Genomic DNA, 21,230 nt, shown 5'->3' with positions numbered 1-21,230 from the left:
GAGGGGGTGCAGTGACAGGGGCTGGGCTGTGAGTCTGGGGAGGGGCCAGAGCCACTATTCATTCCCACCACTGAGCCTTACAGCTTCCCTCAGTGATGTGACACTCACATCAGCACTTTGCCTTTCCGTGCTCTTGTTTTAATAACAAGTTGGGCTCAGCAAGGGGCTGGCCGTATCTCCTGATCTCTTTCCCCATTTGATGGAGATCCTCACCCTGTCCAGGGGCTGCTGGTCTGGAGCAGAGCTCAGGGTAGCCGAGGGCTCGTGTGAGGGACTAGTGGGGATTCTCTGTCCCCTGTGAGCCCCGTGAGCACTTCCTAGAGACAGCTAGGGGGCAGGACAAGAGAGAGGCTTCTTGTCCCAGGCCTCCCTGTCGATCATCTTCTAAATCACTAACCAAGGGGAGGTATTACATCCAAGCCAACTTCAGAGAAATCTCATTCTTCAGTGGGACAAACGGGACCAGATGTTGGAGAGACCTGCCTAGGTGACCCCACATTGACAGCCTTGAAAAGGCAGGTGGGGATGGGGCTGGGGAGAGCTTCCTGCCTCTCCACTTTTGCCCTCTTCTTGGGTGCCCCCACTACCCTTGAGGGCTGAGGACGGGAGGGCTGCTGCCCGCTGACTCCCTCACTCTGGGTATATGGGCTTTGGTTTCCTCACTGGAAAACTCCATCCACCAGATGGAGGGCATCTCAGTCCATTTGGGCTGCTATAACAAAATACCACACACTGGATGGCTTGTAAACAGAAGTTTATTTCTCATAGCTCTGGAGGCTGGGAAGTCCAAGATCAAGGCACTGGCAGATTTGGTGTCTGGTGAGAGCCTGCTTCCTGTTTCGTAGACACCATCTTCTTTCGGTGTCCTCACATGGTGGAAGGGGCGAGGGAGCTCTGTGGGGTCTTTTTTACAAAGGCACTAATCTGATTCCTGAGGGCTCCACACTAATGACCTAATCTCCTCCCAAAGGCCCACCTACTAATACCACCATGCTGGGGGTTAGGATTTCAATATATAAATTTTGAGGGGACACAAACTTTCAGTCTATAGCAGAGGAGGATGAACAACTAGGCATTGAATGGATGCAGTGTGACTTGGTCATTTGTCGAAAGCCAGAGGAGGCAGTGGGTGTGTCAGGAACCGTTCCTGTCCCTTCTGCTAAACTTGTAAGGTCCTGGGGTCAGGACAGGCTGGTAATTATCACAGAGCTGAAGTTGTAGGGGCACCAAATGTCTGCTCCAATTTATTTCCTTCAACCGCAGAGTACTCGGTGACGTAGGCAGTTGTGGGTGCCACTTGCAGTTAGGGATGCACCAGAGGCAGAGGGACTCCCGTGGGCGCACTACTAGCCAGAGGTGGAGCTGGGGCTCAGATTCTGGCTTTCAGCTCCCAGGTTAGAGCTCTGCCCACCACCCCAGGCCTTGCCCAGGGCTGAGCCCAGAAGAGCTGTGAGCGGCAGTACAGCAGGGACCTTAGGGCACAGACTCTGCAACCAGACTTCTGGCTCTGCCATGTCAAGCAGTGTGCCCTTGGGCAAGTTACTTCACCTCTCTGAGCCTCCGTTTGTCACCTGTAAAATGGGGATAATGATAGTACCTAACTCATAAAGTTGTTGTGAGAATTAAGTGAGATGCTATATATAAATATGTATAGTATATGAAACAAAGAGAGAATTTCTTATCAAGTTAAATACATGCTTACCATTTGCCTTCGCAATCCCACTCCCATGAGAAATGAAGACGTGTCCACCAAAGGCAGCTTTGTCATCACCAAAATCTAGAAACAGTACCGGTGAATGGATAAACAAGCTGCAGTCCACTCATGCAATGGAATACTGCTCAGCAATCCAAAGGAACCAACTACCGATTTAGGCGACAACATTGATGAATATTAAAGGCATTGTGCTAAGTGAAAGAAGGCAGACACAAAAGACTGCATACTGTATAATTCTATTTCTATGAGATTCTAGAAAAGGCAAAACTATTGCGACAAAAAGCAGATCAGTGGTTGCTGAGGTTGGCAGAGGGATTGATAGCAAAGGGACGCAGGGAACATTTTGGGGGGATGAAACTGTTCCCTATCTTGATTGTGGTGTTGGATTCGTTTGTCAGAACTCACCAGACTATAGATTTAGAGGGGGTAAATTTTACTTTATATGTCAAAATAAAAAGACGACACTGCTCTTTAAAAAGCAGAGCCAGGGGTATAGTAAATGCTATATAACTGTTATCTGCCATTATTATTATTATTATTATTATTATTATTATTATTATTATTATTACTGTTACAATTATGATTACCCTGGGAAGAGTCTCTGGATTGGTCGTCCACACCCTGGATCCACCCTAGCCCTGCCCCACCTTCCTGCTCAGGTTGGCAGAGGAGGACGTACTGGGTCTTCCCTGCTGACCCAGCTCCCAGGGGTGCAGACAGCCGGGTGGGGAGCTCAGGGAGGGTGCTCAGCTGTTTCCGAAGTCTGGTTTCCCTCCTGCTGATCCTGGGAGGTGCTCAATGACACGTTAGCAAGAAAGATGCCACAAGAAATAAAGTTTGTTATGAATTATTCTACTTGGGGCTAATTATAGGCACAGAGGAGAGGATTATTTACAGACGCAGGAGGCAGCAGGGAGGGAGAGGGGCCCGGAGGCGTGGAAACAAGTGGAGGGCTGGAGAGAGTGAAGCAAATGGGACGGTGTTTGGGGGGAGTAGAAGCACGTTTTTAATAAAAGCCGTAACTAAACGCAGGTCCAAGCTGATGGAAGTGTCTCAGTAGACAGATCAGAGGCCCCAGGCCTTATGATGTCCTTGAGATGGACCGGGATCCCGCAGGCCACCAGGCTTCTCTGGGTGAGGTGTGTGTGAGGTGACGGCGGTGTCCAGACTGAGCTAGAAGGGATGCTGGGGATGACCTGAGCCAATTGTGGGCGCCCACTGCTTCTAGCAGGCCAGTCAGGGAAGGCCCAGAGGGGACACGGTGAACTGTGCCACGCCTGAAGAGTGTTGCCAATGGTGGCTCACGGACACAAAGGCCTGGTGTGGCCCTAGCTTCTTATTCTTCAGTGGGGGTAGATACCAACGTTGATGTGAAACTTCCTAGTCTCTAAAAGTTGATTTAAACCTACAAGGCACACCTAGGGGCCTGTGGCCAGCGGTTTGCAGCCTCTGAAAGCCAGCCTGGCCTCCCATTGTTCCAACTGGAAGACAGAGGCCCAAACAGCGCTGAGGCTCAGCAACTCAGCCCTCGGCTGGCCCTGCTCGCAGCGAGCAGGGCTCGGTCCAACCACGGACCCCCACCCCGTGCCCCCAACAGACAGCAGCCATCGCACACCTGTGCCTGCGGCAGGGTGGGTTTGTGGCTCTCAGCTTGTCCAGAGGGCAGCGATCTTGCCCTCCCGCGTGTGTGAGCAGTGGGCCAAGGCTTTTCCAGGTATTTACGCCTGGCTGCACCGCCATCTACCCAGTCAACCAGGCAGGAAATGACCGAGTCGTCTTCTGCTCCCCGCCTGCCTTCCTCCCAGCCGGCATGGTGACTCTCCTTACCCTGCCCCCGGCCCCACTGCAAGGCTTTTAACATCCTCCTCCTCTCCAGAGGCCGGTTCAGGGTCAGACAGCTCCTTGTACTGTGGTGACGGCCTTCACTCTCCTTTCCCTCCCCAACGAGCCATCTCTCTACAGCTCTCTGATCCCATCGGCCCTGCTCCAGAACCTTCCCTGCTTTTCCATGCTCAGTGTCCTGGCACAGATTCAAACCCTTTCTAATCCAATCCATGCTGCCACTAGATATGTCCTGCCTCAAACTCCTTGCTCCTGTTGTTCCCCCAGCCTAGGATGCCTTTCCCTACTGCTCCCTCCAGGCCGCTGCCTTTTCCCCTCCCTTGCCCACCCACCCTGCGGCAGGGCATGCACACTGCATTCTGTGCCTACCCCGGCCAGATGGTGTGCGCCCCAAAGACCCTCTGCAGCCCCAGAGCTCAGGGCCTGGCACAGAGCAGGTTCTCCAGAAACATAATCATTCCTTCACTCAGAAATATGTAGTGACAGGGCCTCTGGTTCCAGGCAAACAGACAACAAAGAAACAAGTCAAATAGGGAACCCATCAGAGGCCACCCATGGTGGGCACTAGAGGATGACAGGCGCGCTCTCTTGGATGGATGGGGCGCTCAGAGAAAGGCTCTCTGAGGAGGTGCCGTGAGCTGAGACCAGGGCAATGAAGAGGAAGTGAGCTACAGCACCCTCAGCTGTAGGGGAGAGGGAACAGCAGGCACAATGGCTCTGAGGCAGGACTGAGCCTGAAGGGGCAGAAGAACAGATGAAAGGCCGGGTGTTGGTGAGTTGAGAGGACAGTGGCCTGTGACATCTGAAGGGACAGGGAACAGAGAGAAGAGGCAGAGCCAGCAGGTTTCCAGCCAGGGCAGTGACAGTGCTGTTTGCATGGGGAGCTGACTGTTAACGGGGGGCCACACAGGATGGCTGAGAGGAAACATCCTGCAGAGTGGGGCCTGAAGGTCCTGCAGTGGGGATTTTGGAGTCTTCTGCTCTGACGTCCTCGTTGAAGCCTGCTGTTCTCCGGGAACGAGGAGAAAGCAGATGAGAGGAACAGGAGGGAGGGAGGAGCCTGGGCAGAGCCCTCAAGGAAGAGGCCAGGAGGAGCTCTTAAGTCAGACAGAGGGGTTCCTTGGCAGATGGGAGAAGTGGAGGTGAAAGCCCGACTGTAGGGGCTGAGTCAGGAACAGGGTGAGGAAGAGCAGAGCGGGAGCCCAGAGGGGAAAAGAGAGAAGGGACCTGTGCTGGAAAGGGGCAAAAGAGTTAACAAATGGTTTTCTTGTCTTTGATGGAGAGGAGTTGAGCATCCCTGGACACCCTTTGGTCATCCAGGCATTTTACGTAGCTCAGTGACACCAGCTCCAGGAAGCCCTGTTGGACATCTCAGATCAGCACTGGCCGCCCCGCCCCGCCCTGCCCAGTTATGTGCTCTCATGCCACCAGTGCTTCTCTGACAGAACTCTGACTTATGGGTTGTAACCTTGGACTTATGGCCCTGACACCTAGCCAGTGTCTGTCTCCCATGAGTAAGCTCCTGAGAGAGGGGCCTGATTTTGTCCTTCATGGAAAATCCAGGTCGTTACCCGGGGCCTGGCGGGAGAGGCCGAGGATGCCAGGGAAAGCGGCACAGCCCTGGCGGGGAGGCCTGGAGAGAGCCGAGGCTGCTGGGTGGTGAATTGGCCCAGGAGGTCGTGCCGACCTTGAAGTAAGCCAGCATTTCAGCAGGGGGCAGACGTGCTCCGGATCAGGGTGGACACAGATGCTACACAGATACTCTGCCCGCGGAGCTTCCACAGGGGCACCCCCAGCCCCACCCAGACTCACATTCCCTCTCCGCCTCCCACCCCCCTCACACTCCATTTGGGTTGCTCTGATGGCGACGCCCACGTCCTGGTTTGGGGGCAGATGAAGGTCTGCCTCATCCATATCCAGCTGAAGTCAGGCCCCAGCTGATTCTCCACATCCAACAGCCAGGATCAGGCCCTGGCGGGGTCTTTGTTGGAAGAAAGGCTGCCTGGATGAAGCCACCCCATTCCCACCCAGCGCCCCTCTCTGGGATGGGGGTTTGGAGAGAGACAGGGCCGGCCTCGGGGACTGACCGGCTCTCCCCGCTGGTCCCAGCAGGAAAGCAGGTGTCTGTGACCTGGCCGGCTGACCCAAGAGCCCTCCTTCCAGGGCTTCCCTTGGGGGGAGGACCGCCCCCTAGGAAAAGGCCACTGTTCCGGAGAGAGCCAGAGGGTCCCAGAGAGAGCACCATACGGGGGCCAAAATGGGGGGCCCTCTGCACCCTCTCGCTTCCCTCAATTCATTAAGACCTGTAAGTTTTCTCATTAATATCCTTAAAGTTCGTTTTAAGGGGAACAAGCGCAGAGATAATTGATAATAAACCCTCGTTTAATGCCCTCAGTTTACTGTATGTAATTTATATCTGCTGATAGTGTCTCTCACTCCCAATTACCCATTTAGCTGTGGCGATAACAGCAGTTCAGTCAGACCAATACCAACTTTTACATATTCCAGACTGATAGCAATAAGTACCCACACAGGCAAACTCACTGGGCCTACTGTATTTTTTTTATTAAGATTTAAATATTCTTGCAATTATTAGTGATTTATTAAGAGCTAATGACCCCTTCAAGAGGCTCTCTAAATCTTCACCCAAAGAAGCCCTGGCCTTCCCCTCCCCCTTCACCCCCATCTCTCCTAACTGCTGCCCCCCCACCCCAACCCAAATCAGAGAACTGAGCTGCTCTTTCGCAGCCTGGATGACATCACAGCGTCACCGATGTTTCCATGGCAATGGCAGGCAGGTGAGGTGGAGGCCAAGGATAGAGGTCAGGCCTACGGAGGGGCTGGGTTTCTTGAAGGTAGAGGCTCCTGTTCCTTCTCCATCAGACCTGGGGGACACAGGGATGAGGAGGCCACCCACCGGCCCCCTCTGCACCCCCACTGGCCAATGGCCTCCACACTGCAGCCTCCTCCAGGCTGGTCTCCAGGAGCACCCCCTGCCCACCTCGTTCTGGCCTTAGTGTCACTCCACCCCACCCTTTTCAGTACCCCTCCTACCTTCACGCTTGTCTGAGTCTCTGCCCATTCCGTTAGGGGCCCTTGGGAGGAAGTACATCAGCTTCTCTCTCCCCTGCTGCCCTCTCCCTCCTTTCTTTCATTTTAAAATGTTCCACCCTAATTACGTCAAGGAGAAGCGGGTGTGTAGGGGTCTGGGATTCTGGGACTCAAGGCCCAGAGAGGGCAGCGGTTCACCTCAGGCTGCACAGCAAGGCCCAGGTTATCTCTCCTTCCTCCATATTCCCTCATACTCCTGCTTCCTCCAGCCCCCTCTCCTCCACCCGCAAGACCTCCGAGCCCATTAAAGGGGCAGGAAAGATAATGAACAAACCAGGAAAACATGAAATCAATATCAGGAGGAAAAAGTACGGCTGCCATTAAGTGAAATAAACAAGCTGGTAATTATTTGGACAGCAGGTAATTAAAATGGGGTGAGGGCTCATTACTGTCTTGTTGGGGTATGATGGGCGGGTGTGGTCAGACATCCTCTTCCCAGCAGTAAGGTCGCAGCCAGGCCTGAGCTCCTGCTGGCCCAGATTTGGGGGGATCGTAGTAGAGGATTTCCTCTATGGAGTGCCCACCCCTGACCTGCCTGGTCTCCAGCAGCGTTCTCCCTGCTCCCCGGCTCAAGATCTGAGGCCCAGAGCAAAGGCAGGAAAGGCAGAGCAGCCCTCGGCCTGCTGTCTGCCCCCACCACTATCCAGAGCCGGGAGCAGCTCACTGCCGGTTCTCAGACCCTCAGCCTCTGGGAGAGGGGCAATGCCCTTAGGCCTCAGCTGAGGGTGGACTCTTGAGATGACAGTTAAATCCAAGTCACCTGGGGTGATGGACAGATGACCCCTCCGGCCTCTGCCAGGCCCCAGGGGACCTCCTTCAGGAGGCCATGATGAAGAGGGGTCCCAAGGAGAAGACAGGATGATGGAGTGGGTGCTGGCCAGGGTGGGAAGAGTGGGGGAGGGGAGGAAACCAGGAGAGCAGAGCAGTGACGGAGAGGTCACGCCCTGCCGTGACCCCAGTTCTTAGATCTGTACAGTCAGAGGAGACCTTGGACATTGTCCAGTCTGGCTTTGGCCTGCCAACTTGTTTGGCCCACACAGTGTTTAAATGTTTAAATTAGTTGTCAACATTTTAAAATAGGAAATTTCAAATAAAAATGATTTCTAGCTTCTCTTGGAAGAAAAAAACTCCAGCACCTCCTGGCTGGCCTGCCACCTGGCAGCGGTTGGCTGAGCTGAGCTGGCCCCTTGGACGGGCATCTTCACTCTCCACTTCTCCTGGGCGTCATCAGCCCCTGAAGACACCTGAGTTCGCCACCCCTGATGCAGTCCCATCCCTTCTGCGGCCCAGAGAGGGCAATGACTTACTCAAGACCACACAGCCAGGTAGAGACAGAGTGGGGACTGGAGACCCAGTCCCCTGATGCCCAGCCAAAGGCTCTGCTTCTGCCCTCAGCGAGTCCGTGCCCTGGACCTGTCACTGGCAGGCACAGCCCAGTGCCCAGCCCAGGAGCTGTCAAGTGACAGGGGAGATTTCAACTGTACCAGACCCCCAGCTTGTCAGTGCCTGAGCTGGACACTGCTGAGAAGAGGTGGCTCAGGCCTGCTGCATGCCCGTGAGGGCGCACGGTGTGATGGAGGCAGCCCCCGACCAGCGGCCTACATCAGTGGGTAATGCTCTCTCAGCCGGGGAGCCGGAGGAGGGGCAGTGCAGCCCCTATGCAGAGAGGAGCTGAGGAGGGTGTCCAGAGGAGGTGACACCTTGAGTTATCAATTAACAGGGCTGGGGGACGTTGGGGTGTCTGGGGTGCCCTGCAGGTGCAGGGGAAAGTTGGGGTGAGGGGCGGGGTCTGGGCGTGCTGGGAGAGGGGATTAGTGGATGCGCTGAGCTGACTGCTGGGTATGGGTTGGTGCCAAGAGATGAGGCTGCTGCATCGGGGGTGCTGGGGGATGTGGGGTGTATGGGGAACCGACCCTTACCCTGCAGTCAGTGGGAACCGTTGCAGGGCGTGAAGGGTGGGATCAGATTTTCTTTCTAGAAATAGCACTGTGGTGGCATTGTTGATGGTACCAAAGCCGGGAGGTGGTACCAGGAGGATAAGTTTTGGGGGCTGGAGGTGGGGGGTAACCCCCAAAGTGCAAGAGAGGAGGGAGTGGGTGGGAGAGAGGCTGGGGGGTGGCTAGAATAGTGGACGGTGAGGAGGTGAGAAGGCCCAGCAGCTCTGAGACTCCTGCTGAGGCTCCTTGCGGGCGTGGCCCTGCTGGCTGAGTGCAAACTCTGGGAGCAGGAAGTTTGGGGGAGCCCCCGAGCCCAGCCTGGGAAGTGCCCGGGGTGAGGTTGTGGGGCATCCAGAGGCAGGGAAAATGTCAGGATGCAGCTCAGCTGCGAGCGGGGATGAGGGGTCCCAGCTGGAGAGCAGGAGCTTGTGGGAGGGTGAGGAGCTATGGAAACAGGGGCCCCAGGAGAGGGCAGAGCACAGCCAAGCTGCTGCATGGACAAGGGACAGAGGAGGAGCTGCGGTTGCTCCCGGCCGCCGCCACTGCTGGTAGGAGCTGGATCTGGTACAGGGTTTTCCTGTAGGTTCTGTAGGTGACCTGTGGCTACAGGGTCACCATCCTAGTGAGGGCATCAGCCGCCCTGGCCAGATTTAGCCCGGAGGACAGTGGGCAGTGCTGGTGTGCACATTTGTGTTCCCAGGGGGCTTGGTGTGTGTGCCCACAAATGCCCGAGCACTGGCGTGGCAAACGTAATTCTGGGACACTGTGCCCAGGACTTCCCAGGTGGGGCTGTGGCCACTGGACGCTCCATAGGGCAGGGACATGAGTCTGGCTTGGGCACTGCTCTGTGGCTCGTGTCCAGCACATTTGCTGAAGCAGTGTGACCTGGTTAAGGGCATGGGACACAGTAGCCAGCCTGGGTAGGAATCCATCACTCACCACTTACTTCACCTGTCCCCACCTCAGTTTCTTCGCCTGGAAGTTGGAGGTTTAAAATAGTTTGGCTCCTAGAATTGTCATGAGGGTCAAATGAGACAATCCATGTAAAGTTCGCCACTATTATCATGGTATGACTGTGTATGGGTGTATGCATGTGTGAGCATGTGTGCACACGTGCACATGTGTGTGTGAGCCTGTGTGCCCGTGCTCGTGCTGGCTGGGGTTGTGGGCAGTGTCTCCCACCGGCCAAGGGCAGATCACTGGGTGGCCTCCCTCTGGGTGGCCCCCCTTTTGTCTCTGGGCTCCATCCCGGGGTGGGGGGGAGGGGTGCGACTGCCTTGCCCTGTGCACCCTGAGCTGAGCCCAGGGTGCAGAGCAGAGCTGCCGCTCCTGGACCACCCCTGGCCCCTGCTCAGGCCGGGCTCACATTAAACCAGTGAGATATGAAATGCCAGCATATCCAGGACAGGGTCCTTAATTAAATTAATTGCTGGCAACATTGTAAAAATGCTGATGGGGTCATAAATGGTGCCTGAGCAGTGCTGTTCATCATCCCCTTGGACTTGTGGGGGCCACACCTGGGCTGGGAGCAGGGTTAGCTGTGCCAGGCTGAGGCACCAGGGAGCTCTGCAGCCACCAGGGCCTCCGACGGGCAGGCCGGCCACGGGAGAGGGAAATGGGGGCATGGGGGGCAGCTTGTCTTAAGGGTGCATGTGTGGAACAGTTGCACCATCCTTACTTAGCCTGTGTGTTTACCTGGTGAAGGACACGGATGGAAATGGGGAGGGGTGCCTCGGGAGCTGGCAAGGGGCGGTGGGGAGAAGGGAGTGTCCTCCAGCCTCCTGGCCACTCGGAATTACCCTCGATACAAGGCAACCTGAAAATCTGGCCCAGCCCGGCCGCTGATCGCTGTGTGACCTTGAGCAAGTTCTTTCCCTCTCTGAGCCCCAGTTTTCTCATTAGGAAGAAAGGCAGACCCTCTCCCCGCCTGCCTGCCTCCCCCATGTTCCCAGTGCCCTTCTGGCCACCCTCCCACGGCCTCCCACCCTGCAGGGAACTGTGCCAGGGATCCTTTTATGTCTCTTTCAGCTGGAGCTGCCACAGGCCCTGGCAGGGCTCAGAGCCTGCGTGACGATCTCCTGCCAAGCAGTGGTGAGGGGGCTGGGCCAGCACCAACCTGCCCGCCTCTTCCAGGTGAAAAGTGGAGGAGGCCTGCCGTGCACACACACCACCACCAGAAACACCCACAGTACACACACTGCACCAGCAGAAGATTCCAAAGCAGGAAAAAGCTTTCCTTCCCTGGTTCTCTCTGGGCTGTGCGACCACATAATTACCCTGGATTCCATTCTATTTAATTGCAGCTTATTAAATTCTAACCAGCCAATTATCAGCCACAATTACAGCTTAATTTGGGGACACAATAGCTATTTTATCATTTGTTAATCAAATGCTTATTTAAGCCTCAGCTTTATTAACTATTTCTCTGGTCCAAAGCAAGGCCCTGCGGCCAGAAGGGGCCCTGGGAGGGGTTCCCTGGAGGCCTGTCCCCCCCATCAAGCACTCTCTCCCTGGGCATCCTGATAGTTTCTAAGTCCCCTTCACTGGTGGGTTTAGGGACTCTTAGCAGTGGCAGGAGTGTGGCGCCCAATGTGGGTTCTGGGCGTAGAGTTGGAAGACCGAGTTTGTTCATTCATGAATTCAGCACATGTTTATCAAACACCTACTATGCGCCAGGCCTGGGACTATAGCTGTGAACAAGACAAGCGCGGTCCCTGCTGTCATGACACGTTTCAGGGGAAGGGGACCTAGACAATAACCAGCAAACAAGTACACAAACAAGATGACGTCAGATAGCAGTGAGTGCTATGAGGAAAATAGACTGGGAAAGGGGAGCGTTGCTGGGTTAGAAGGGCCTACTTCAGGGACTTCCCTGGCGGTCCAGTGGTTGACTCCACACTTCCACTGCAGGCGGCGTGGGTTTGATCCTTGGTCGGGGAAATAAGATCCCGCAAGCCGCTTGGCATGGTCAGAAAAAAAAAAACAACAACACAAAAGAAGGGCCTACTTCAGACACGGCAGTCAAGGAGGGCCTGTTGGAGGAAATAAAGTTGAAGCTGAGACCTGAGGGTTTAGAAGGGGCCAGCTGTGGAAGAGCAGGGGGCAGCGTGTTGCAGGCAGAGGAAAGAGCAAGTGCAAAGGCCCTGGGGTGGGATGAGCTCGGAGGGTTTAAGAAGCAGAGAAGGGTCAGCAGGTAAGCCAAGTGAGCAAGGGGTGGTGTGGTGGGTGGGGCCAGACCTTGGTCCAGGAAAGGCCCATAACTCCTGCCCTAGGCTGTCCTGGGCCAGGAGGCGTGGAGAGCGCACCTGCCCTCTGTGTCTGTGTGACCTTAGGCAAGTCGTGAGCTTCATGTTCCTTGTCTGTGAAATGAGGGGCGGGTAGAAGTCACCTGAGTGCAGATGCCAGAGGACAAGCCACACGGGTAAGGTGGCAGCGTGCCCAGCCCCAGCCACCTTGTTCTTTGCAGTTCAGCCTGTCTGCATGTCCTCCTCGTGACGCCTGTGTCTGTCCTTGTGACCAGGCCCCTGGAGCCCACTGGGGAAGAGGGTGACTTTCCTCCGATCTTGGGGAAGTTGGCTGCCGCTTCTGTGACACTTTCGTGCACACGTTACCATAGAAACCGGAGTGCCGCTCACGCCTGTGTGTGAGCACGGGTCAGGGGAGCAGCCCTCCCTTCCAAGGGACACCGTGAGGGGCTGTCACCCCACCTTGCCACCTCCACCTCCTGCGTGCTCCCCGACAGGAGGTCCTGCAGTCGTCCTTTCCCTTGTTCACTGACTGTGCGCTGGGGCGGAAGAGCCTGCACTCAGACTCGTCCCTTCCCTCCCGGAAGTCCTGAGACGTTTGGAGCCACAGCCAGGGAGACAGATGACTGAGGGATGGACCATGGGGCCGGGAAGCGAAAGAAGAGAAGCACTGGTGGACGCCTGGAGGCCCTGGGCAGGATGTCGTTCCTGACCCACCTCGTCCTGGGGCTGGGTCAGTGCTATTTGCCCCATATGAGGAAACTGAGGCTTAAGAAACAGGGGGCGGCACAGGGGTCTGCAGCAGTTGGTGAGCCTCGGAAACAGCTGGTGGGCAGAGCAGAGTTTTTTACATGATGGATTTGGAAGAATTCTGGGCCGCACCCCCCAGCTTGCTCTGGCCTCATGGCACCCTGTCGTCACCTCCAGGCAGGTCCACGCCTCTGAGTTGCCACCTGGAACCTCAGGGTTCTTCGTGTGCCCCCCAGATCTGTCGTCTTGGGGCCTCCTGCCCACCATTCCTCCACCCCGCCGCTGTCTGTGTGTCTCCAACAGCAAATGCAGATTTCAACCCTGCTTATCAGAGCCTCCTAGTGAAGCTCCCTCATCATTTTTTTTTTTTTTTGGCTGCACTGGGACTTCGTTGCTGTGCGCGGGCTTTCTCTAGTTGCGGTGAGTGGGTGCTACTCTTTGTTGCAGTGAGTGGGTGCTACTCTTTGTTGCAGTGCGCAGGCTTCTCATTGCAGTGGCTTCTCTTGTTGCAGAGCACGGGCTCTAGGTGCACAGGCTTCAGGAGTTGTGGCTTGCAGGCTCTAGAGCGCAGGCCCAGTAGTTGTGGCGCAAGGGCTTAGTTGCTACGCGGCATGTGGGATCTTCCCAGACCAGGGCTCGAACCCGTGTCCCCTGCATTGGCAGGCGGATTCTTAACCACTGCGCCACCAGGGAAGGCCCACATTTAAAAAATAATAACGAAGCCGTCTCAGGCCACAGGGGTGTAGATGGGCAGGAGGGCACAAATCCCCATTCCTCTGTGTCTGCACCCCCTCTGTCCCCCACCACTGTGGCCATGGCTCCCAGCCCCCTCTGTCTCCCCTGGACCCTGCACATGAGCCTCTCCACAGTCCCCTTGGTCCACCTCCCCACAGTCCAGCACGGGTGTTTTTAGAATTGATTGATTGATTGATTGATTGGAAGGTAAACAGAGCTGGCTCCCAGCCAAATTTGAGTGTGTGTCCCCCTCTTTCAGCCCTCCTTTCTGGGCTCTGGTCCCAGTCAAGGTAATGATATTCAACATTCATTCAACAAACACTCGCTGGGCACTCACTATGTGTCAGTCCCTGGCTAGGCTCTGGGGATGCTCAAGGGTTGGGAGAGATGTCACCATTCAATCCCTGCCCTCAAGGCACTGACAGTGTGCATGGGGAGACAGATTCATAAGTGGTGACCATATGATGTGGGAGGTACTGAGGCGAGTTCGGCCAGGGGCTGTGGGAGCTCAGGGGAGGTGTAGCCAGCTCTGTCTGGGGGTCAGGGAAGGCTTCCTGGGGGAGGGGATGTTTGAGCAGGCCTTGAAGGACGAGTAGAAGTCACCCAGGCAGAGAGCAGAAGGGGGGTAGATCAACGCAATGAAAGGATCCTCATTCCAGCTAGCTTTAGGCAAAGAAAGGAATCCAGGGGTAGCTCTGCCTTCTGGCTTCTTGGGATCCCAGGCTTTCAACACAGCGAGGAGTCAAGCTCTTTCTTCCCTGGTTGTCTCCATTCTCCAAGCTCCTGCTTCAGACCCGTGGATGGCCTCCCCTTTCACTTGGCCTCCTATGGCCTGCAAAGCCTGCAGGACCGGCCCAGCAGAAAGAGAGGTTCTCTCTTCCCAGCAGCCCAACCCAAATCCTGAAGGCCCATCTATGGGGATGGGGTGGCCTTCCTGTCTGGGAACTAGTCAGTGTAGTATACCCACCTCTGGGGCCAGAGATGGGGTCAGCCCACCGGGACCGAATGACTGTATGGACTGAGTAGGGTGAGGGCCAGGCATTCCCTGCAGAAAAGCGGGTACTGTTAGGCAGACAGGGGAAGGAGGCAGGGTCCCAAACAGAGTATGCACAAGCCTTTGCAGAACTGAAAGTAGTCTAGATGCCATCCTACATACTTGAAGGGAGGCCCTAAAGTCAAGGCCAGGTGACAGCTCAGGCCCTGGGCCAGTAGAGCCTCGAATGCCAGGTGAAGGGTGTGGTGCGCCATCCTGTGGACTCTCCTCTCCCCGCCTGGGCCTGTGGAGCAGGACACCCAGGCCCCAAGCGGACGGACCAAATGCATATCTCCAGGCCAGGGAGCCAGGGAGACTGGGAGCATAGGTGCCCAGGGGTGAGGGGGTGCAATGCTGGGTGGACGGCCAGGAAGAGAAAGACAGAGGCTGCCAGGCCCCCAGCCCCCTCTCCCTCCTCCACCCCACTTCAAATCCAGAACATTTCTCAGGGAAGTAGCGAAAGCAGGGGCTTGCCGCCCCTCCCCTTTGCCATTGACACAGACCGGGGCTGTTGGAGGGATAAAAAGGAGCCCCTGTCAAGTTATGGACAGGGGCTCAGCAGGGCTGTTCTTGAGAAGCAGTGCTCTCTACTCCCAGCTGAGTGAGGCCAGATGACACCCTGCCCCCAGCCCTCCTACCCTGCTCCGTGAGACTGAGTCCTCACTCAGAAAACACGAGTTCATTAATAGCTTGATTAATCACACCTCATATTTTCATGGTGCTTTGAAAAATAAAACATTTGAAAGCACTTTCATACCCACCCTGGGCCTCAGAGTTACACGAGTAGGCCTTATCATCCCAGGCTGCTGGTGAGAAAAGGGGGGCTCAACCTCAGAGCAGCAGCATGTTGGGGGATGGCGGAGGGCAGGCTGGAGCACAGAGCCTCTCCCTGCCCACAACTCTGCCTGTGGGCCGCTCTGAGCTCTCTCTGGGTCTCCCTGCAGGACAAGAGTGAAGGGGGCCACCCTTAGGCAAACCTTCTGAAGTTCAAGGGAAAAAAGGGGGCGGTCATTCAGTCACTCAACAAACACTCCATCAGTATCCAGGTCGGACCTGGGCTCCTGCTCCGAGCGAGTTCACGGTCTAGTGGAGGAGGCAGCGTGCCCAGTCCTGAATATGGCATGTACCCTGGAGGGAGGCTTAGGGGACAGTGTGGGCACAGGGGCAAAGTGACAAAGAGTATGGATCCAAGAAGGCCTCCTGGAGGAGGTGGCTTGTTGGCTGAGACTGGACGTCTGGGTGGGAGTTCCCAGATAGACCTCATGGGACGGGCCTACCATGGTCCACTCCACAGAATGCCTCCCCATCCAACTCTCCACTGCCACCCCTGCCTCCCTCCACCCATTCCTCATGCAGGGAGATCTCAGCATTCCCCTGCACACAGCCTCCCAGGGGCTCCTCACCCCTTCCCAATAAAACTCCAAATCAGGCCGCTGCTCCCTCTCTGATTCACCTCCTACTTGTCTCCCCTGCACTCCCTCTGCCCTGGCCACCCTCCTCGCTGTCCTCACAACAAACCCAGCTCCTTCCTGTCGGACAGCCTCTGCTGTTCCCTTCTCCTAAAGCACTTTTCTCCAGGCCAGGGAGGGCCTTGGCCCTCAGGGGTCCACTTAGACATCACCTCCACAGAGGAACCTACCCCAAACCCTCTTCCCCTCTAGAGCCCTTGCACCCACACCCTTTACAAAATAGCACCCCTTTTTACCTGCTTCAGATCCCTAGGCAACTTCTGAATCCTCTATTTTCTTTTGCTTCTCCATTTTGAATGAAAGTGTCTGAGAGCAGAGGATGTGTCTGTCTTGCTCACTGCAAAATGCCAGAACAGTTCCTGGCACTCAATAAGTATTCACTGAATGAATGCAAGAATGAATGAATGAATACATTTCAGGTCATAAGAGCACCATGGGAGGGGAGGGAGAAGGTAGCATTTGTCCCAGGCTCAGCTCTGGCCAAGACCCATTACCCAGGGGTCTCTTATCCCCCTTTGGCCCCCAGCCTCCCTACACACACACACACACACACACACACACACACACACACACACCCTCTCACACACGACGTGGTCTCCCTTGCTATCCCTAAGAAGACACTGTAGGTGGGGACTGCTAGGATTGGGGCTCCCACCCTTCATGGGCAGCCAGAGCAGGGGTGCCGGCTGGGGCTGATCGGGCAGCCAGTGCCCTCCTGAGACAGGTGGGAGCCAGCTGGCCAGCCCCAAGGCTCACTGGTAATGGGGTTCCCACTTCAAGCCCTGAGCGTCCATACAGCCCCATCGGCAGTTCTCAGTGACCAAGTTCTCAGGGATCTGCTAGTAAATGAAAGAAGTCTTCTAACTGAATTCCAAAGGGGCGGCTGGGCAAGTAAGAGAGACTTGGCGAGGGTGTGGCGAACGGAGCTTCTGGCGAGCTGGGGGGTGGAGTTCGGGATACAGCAGGGCCTGTGTGGCCAGCGGGCCCTGCCCCTGCCTGCTGTCCCGCAGCCCCAGTGCATCTGCTTTGCAAAGCCTTCCTCCCATGCTCATCACCTCACAGCCAGAAGGGAGCAGAAGTAGGCACCCAAATCCAAGTCCCCATTCACCAACACCAGCGCTAGGCAGCCTCGAGCTGGGCAGGCCTCAGCCACACGCTTGCTTCACCTGTGATAAGAGCTACAGAACCAGTGAGGACAGGTCCTAGGTGCAGAGGGGGCAAAATGGCATGTGTGGTTTCCTGAGAGAGTGAGGTGGGGGAGTCCTCTTTCAGAAGAAGTGACGATAGAACTGGGCCCTGAGGAGAAGGTAGGAAAGTGCCGGCAGGGAGAAAGGGGGCATTAGGGAGTGGTGGTGACTGCAGTGAACTGGAATCCGTGCCCTTTTGAAAACATCATATATCATTTGACACTGAGCATGCACTGCTTGGTGTTATCTTTGATAGACAAGAACAGGTTTTCATGTCAAAGGGAAAGATAGCTCATGCTAGTGGCCTGCGACGTGGAGAGGGAGAGACCCAAGGCTCTCACTGTGCTTTAGTCCAAGTGAGAGACCTAACTGGGACGGTGAGGGGGGTGGGCAGATTGCAGGTGCCGACCACAAGGGTGGAGGTCATGTAGTGGGCAAAGGGGCCAGAGGGAGGGGAAGCCAGCTCTGGCCACCCAGGAAGCTTCCAGCAGCCCCAAGAGGGGCTGAATTTACCCCCACCCATGGCCTTAGAGTGTCCTTGCCAGCGGGATAACTGCAGCCTGGAGGGGGCCCCTGGGTCCACCCAATAAATGCCCCCCCAGGGGAATGGGGAGGGGAGACCATGCCAGCGTGGCGTGGCGGAGGCCCAGGAGAAGTGAGCTATGTCCCTTATTGGTCACAGTACATTTATTTTTCATTAGCAGTTAAATGCAGACATGAGGGATTTTGCTGGGTTCAGCGGGCGGCTGACACGAGCAGTGCTTGGCACGGTGATCGATAGGGAAGTCGGGGGGGGCCATGTGCCCTCTCCCTGCCCATACCCCCAGCTGGGACCCCTGCCTTCCCAGCTCCCAGCCAGTAGGCAGACACAGGCCATCAAACTGAGCCTCTGCGAGGCGAGGCGTGGGCAGGCCTGGAAGCTGACACTGAGGTCTCGCATGCCCTTCTGGAGCCTGTGATGCCTGCCCCCAGCTCCCTGTGGGCCCTGCTCAGGGGTCAAGCTTAGCCCTCCTCTGTGCAGCCCTGGGGTCTGCAAAGATGCCATGGCCTAAAACACGAGACCTAAAACAGAGGCCTGAGGAGTGGCAGAGCCCCATGGAGGTGGTTCAGGATGGGGCAGGGCGGGACAAGGGGAGCTTGTCTTCCCAACTGCAAGCGTGGTTCCCTGGCAGCTTAGCCTTCATTAAGGAGCAGCAGAAAGTGCAGGGGGTAGGGGGGAGACAGGCTGGGGAGAGGCCAGGGCGGGAGTAGGAGGGGTGGATGTGGAGGAGGAGGGGTGGATGAGCCCACTGCTGCAGACACTGAGGGCAAGACACCTGCTGGCTCTGTGCCTCAGTTTCCTCATCAGTCCCCACCCCTGAAGAGATTGCTAGGAGAGTTACTGAAGGAGATGGAGCCCTTTGCCACTGTCAGTGCAAAAGCACTGGGTACGGATAGCAGCCAACATTTACCGAGCACTGTGCCTTTTTTCACTTCATCCTCATGATAGCCCTAAGAATTGGGTACCATCCCCCATTTTGCAGGCAAGGAAACAAGCAGGGGTTACCTGAAGTCACACCAGGTTTCTCAGCCTCTGCAGACATTCCCAGCTCACCCACCCGGCGCCTACAGGACCAGGCACAGATCCCCTCCCCAAAATCACAGTCTTGGGGTGGAGAGGGCAGACTCCCACATTGGAAAGAGAGGGTCCCTGTGCAAGCAAGAGAGAAGGGGCAGCGTGGATGCCCGCTGGGCCCGAGGAGCCAGGCCTCCCTGTTAGAAGCCCTCCATGGGTTTTGGGCTGCCCGTAAGGAGGTAGTGGAGCCAGGAGGCCGACTGCGTGAGGCAGCTCCAGACTCCCCCACGGGGCAGACAGGACCTCCATAGGTGTCATAGACAACAAAATGGGTAACCCGCCTAAGGTCACCACTAGCAGGGAGCAGATGGGTCTCTGAAGCCCAAGCTTTTCCCTCTTTATGCCCAGAGCCCCCTGTTGGTTGTGAGTGTGTGTTGGGGGAAATCACTGCAGCCCTGAGAGAGGCCAGGCCGTCAGGGGCCTGTTTGGTGGGTGTGGAGGCTGAGGGTGCCCCCACTCTCATCCTCCCACTCCCCCCACCCCGCCCCTCCCCACCCTCTCAAGGGTCCTGCTGGTCGAGCAGACGGTTAGACTGCTGTGGAGGGTTACCTCCACCAAAGCCTCAGAGCCAATTACCTGTGTAATTAGCAACAAATGACTTGTGGGATGGCTGTGGTTTGCAGTTAAAATTAGAAGGAAACCCATATTCTGGTCTCCTTGAAGGGTGGGACATGGCCGGGGCCCCTGAGGCTCCCAGACACATCCTCCTGGCTCCCACCCTCCCCGAGACCCACCCAGCAGCCCAGGCTCACCCCAAGTCGCCCCTACTGGGGGCCTCTCCTGTAGCACTGCCACCAACACCCCTCACATGTGCACTCTCCAGAGCCTCCTCCCCTCCTTCATTCACTTGGTATTTTCTCAGCACCTACTACATGCAGGGGCCAGGAATGGGGAGCAACCCGGAAGTAGCCCCCGAGGCAGCCAGGGCACCAGAGGAAGGGACTCCTGCCCTCCCTAGCCCCAGGCTGCCCAGGGCCCTCTCCCTCCCTCCCTCTCTCCCCCCGGGGCCTTTCAGGGCAGTGGGCTGCCTCACCAGATACCTGAACTTCTTTCTACCAGGGTGGTAATGAGCCCTGACCGCTGCTGTGTGCTGGCACTTCCGTATTTGTCTCCACAGGGGGCTGCTTCTTCCCCTATTTTATGGAAGGGGACCCAGCCTGCTGGGCTGGAAGCGGCAGAGCCTGGCCCCACTGGCTGCCTCCTCTTGGCTCAGTCCCAGCCCCTGAACAGGCAGGTAACCCCGGGAGGACCCCACAAGTCCAGCAGAGGCCCCAGCTCACCTGCCCCCTTTGCTTCTGCTGCAGGGGCCCAGCAGAGTGCCACGGTGGCCAACCCGGTGCCCGGCTCTAACCCAGACCTGCTTCCCGACTTCCTGGTGGAGCCCGAGGACGTGTACATCGTCAAGAACAAGCCGGTGCTGCTGGTGTGCAAGGCCATGCCCGCCACGCAAATCTTCTTCAAGTGCAACGGGGAGTGGGTGCGCCAGGTGGACCACGTGATCGAGCGCAGCACGGATGGGAGCAGCGGTGAGACCAGGCTGGGGCGCCAGGCGGGGTCACTAGAAGGGGGAGCGAGTCTCAGCCTCAGAGGCAATGGAGGCCCAGAGAGGGGCCTGCCATTGCCCCTGCTGCATGCCTGTGAGCCGAGGCCAGGGTGAAACTAACCACTCTGTGTGCACCACCCCAGGTCCCCAGGAGAGGCAGGACTCCCACACCTAGGACCTACTGTGTACACACCAAGGCCTTTCCTGGGAGGCCCACCCTCACCAGACTTCATCACTTGGTGGGGGAGTGAGTAAAAGGGAAGCCGCCCCAAAATGCCCCAGGGTGCTCTGTGGGTTTGGGGGGGCAGGACCCTGCCGCTGCATCTGAGCCCAGGAAGACCCAGAGGCAGCCTGGCAAGTGGCGCCAGCAGAGAAAGGTTTGAAAAGAGTGGATCCCAGATGATGGAAGAGCTCACGGACCTCACATTCCGTGATTGTTTTCTTTGTGCATCTGTTGGTTCATTCGTTGGTCCGTTCGTTGGCACGTTCCCTGAGCACCCACCCTTGAGCTGGAGACACAGCCCCATGGAGATGGGGGCAGCACGGTGACCTCTCACTGAGTTCTGGGATCTGTGGCTGCCCAGGGAGGCTCCTCGGGGAAGGTGATATGTAAACCTGGTCAGGGCGAGAAGAGGAGAAGGGCGTCCCAGGCGCCCCCAGAAAGGGACACAGCACAAGCAAAGCCCTGGAGGCAGATGGGCCGGCGTGCGGGTCGGGGCTTAGCAGGGAGGGTGTGGAGTGTGTGCAGCGGGCAGTGGTGCATCCAGGAGCCTCACCCGTCCAGCTCTGGAGTGAGGTCACAGTCCTGTGGGATTTCAAGCTACCGAGTGACATGACCAGAGCTATGGGTGACACTCGGGGCCAGTGTGGGGGGCTGACAGGGGAGGCAGACCCAAGAAGTGCCCCTTCTGTGGGACACCTCATTCCCCACCTCCAGCCCTGGCCTTAGGCAGTAGGCAATGGGGATGGGGGCAGAGAGCCATTGTTTGGCTTCCCATGCTCCCCAAGAACAGGCCCGGCAGAGCTAACAGCCTCTCCTCCTCGCTAAC

General features: G+C 56.8%; 1 protein-coding gene across 4 annotated transcripts in view; it reads left to right on the top strand.

Moving 5' to 3' along the window:
* The window catches only part of UNC5A (unc-5 netrin receptor A), a 61,854-nt gene that overhangs the window by 26,638 nt on the left and 13,986 nt on the right, over positions 1-21,230 (top strand). For 2 of the 4 annotated variants that reach the window (XM_082453464.1, XM_082453466.1), the window contains exon 2: positions 19,943-20,164. In XM_082453464.1, the coding sequence (XP_082309590.1) occupies positions 19,943-20,164 (222 nt within the window). Of the gene's footprint in view, positions 1-19,676; positions 20,165-21,230 lie in introns of those variants that run through there. The other 2 variants (XM_082453465.1, XM_082453463.1) reach the window with 1 other exon arrangement.

Source organism: Balaenoptera physalus (assembly GCF_965194825.1).
Source record: "Balaenoptera physalus genome assembly, chromosome: 3".
In the NCBI taxonomy this organism is placed as follows: Eukaryota; Metazoa; Chordata; class Mammalia; order Artiodactyla; family Balaenopteridae; genus Balaenoptera; species Balaenoptera physalus.
The sequence above is the reverse complement of the archived record's forward strand: the minus strand, read 5'-3'. Positions and strand labels throughout refer to the sequence as shown.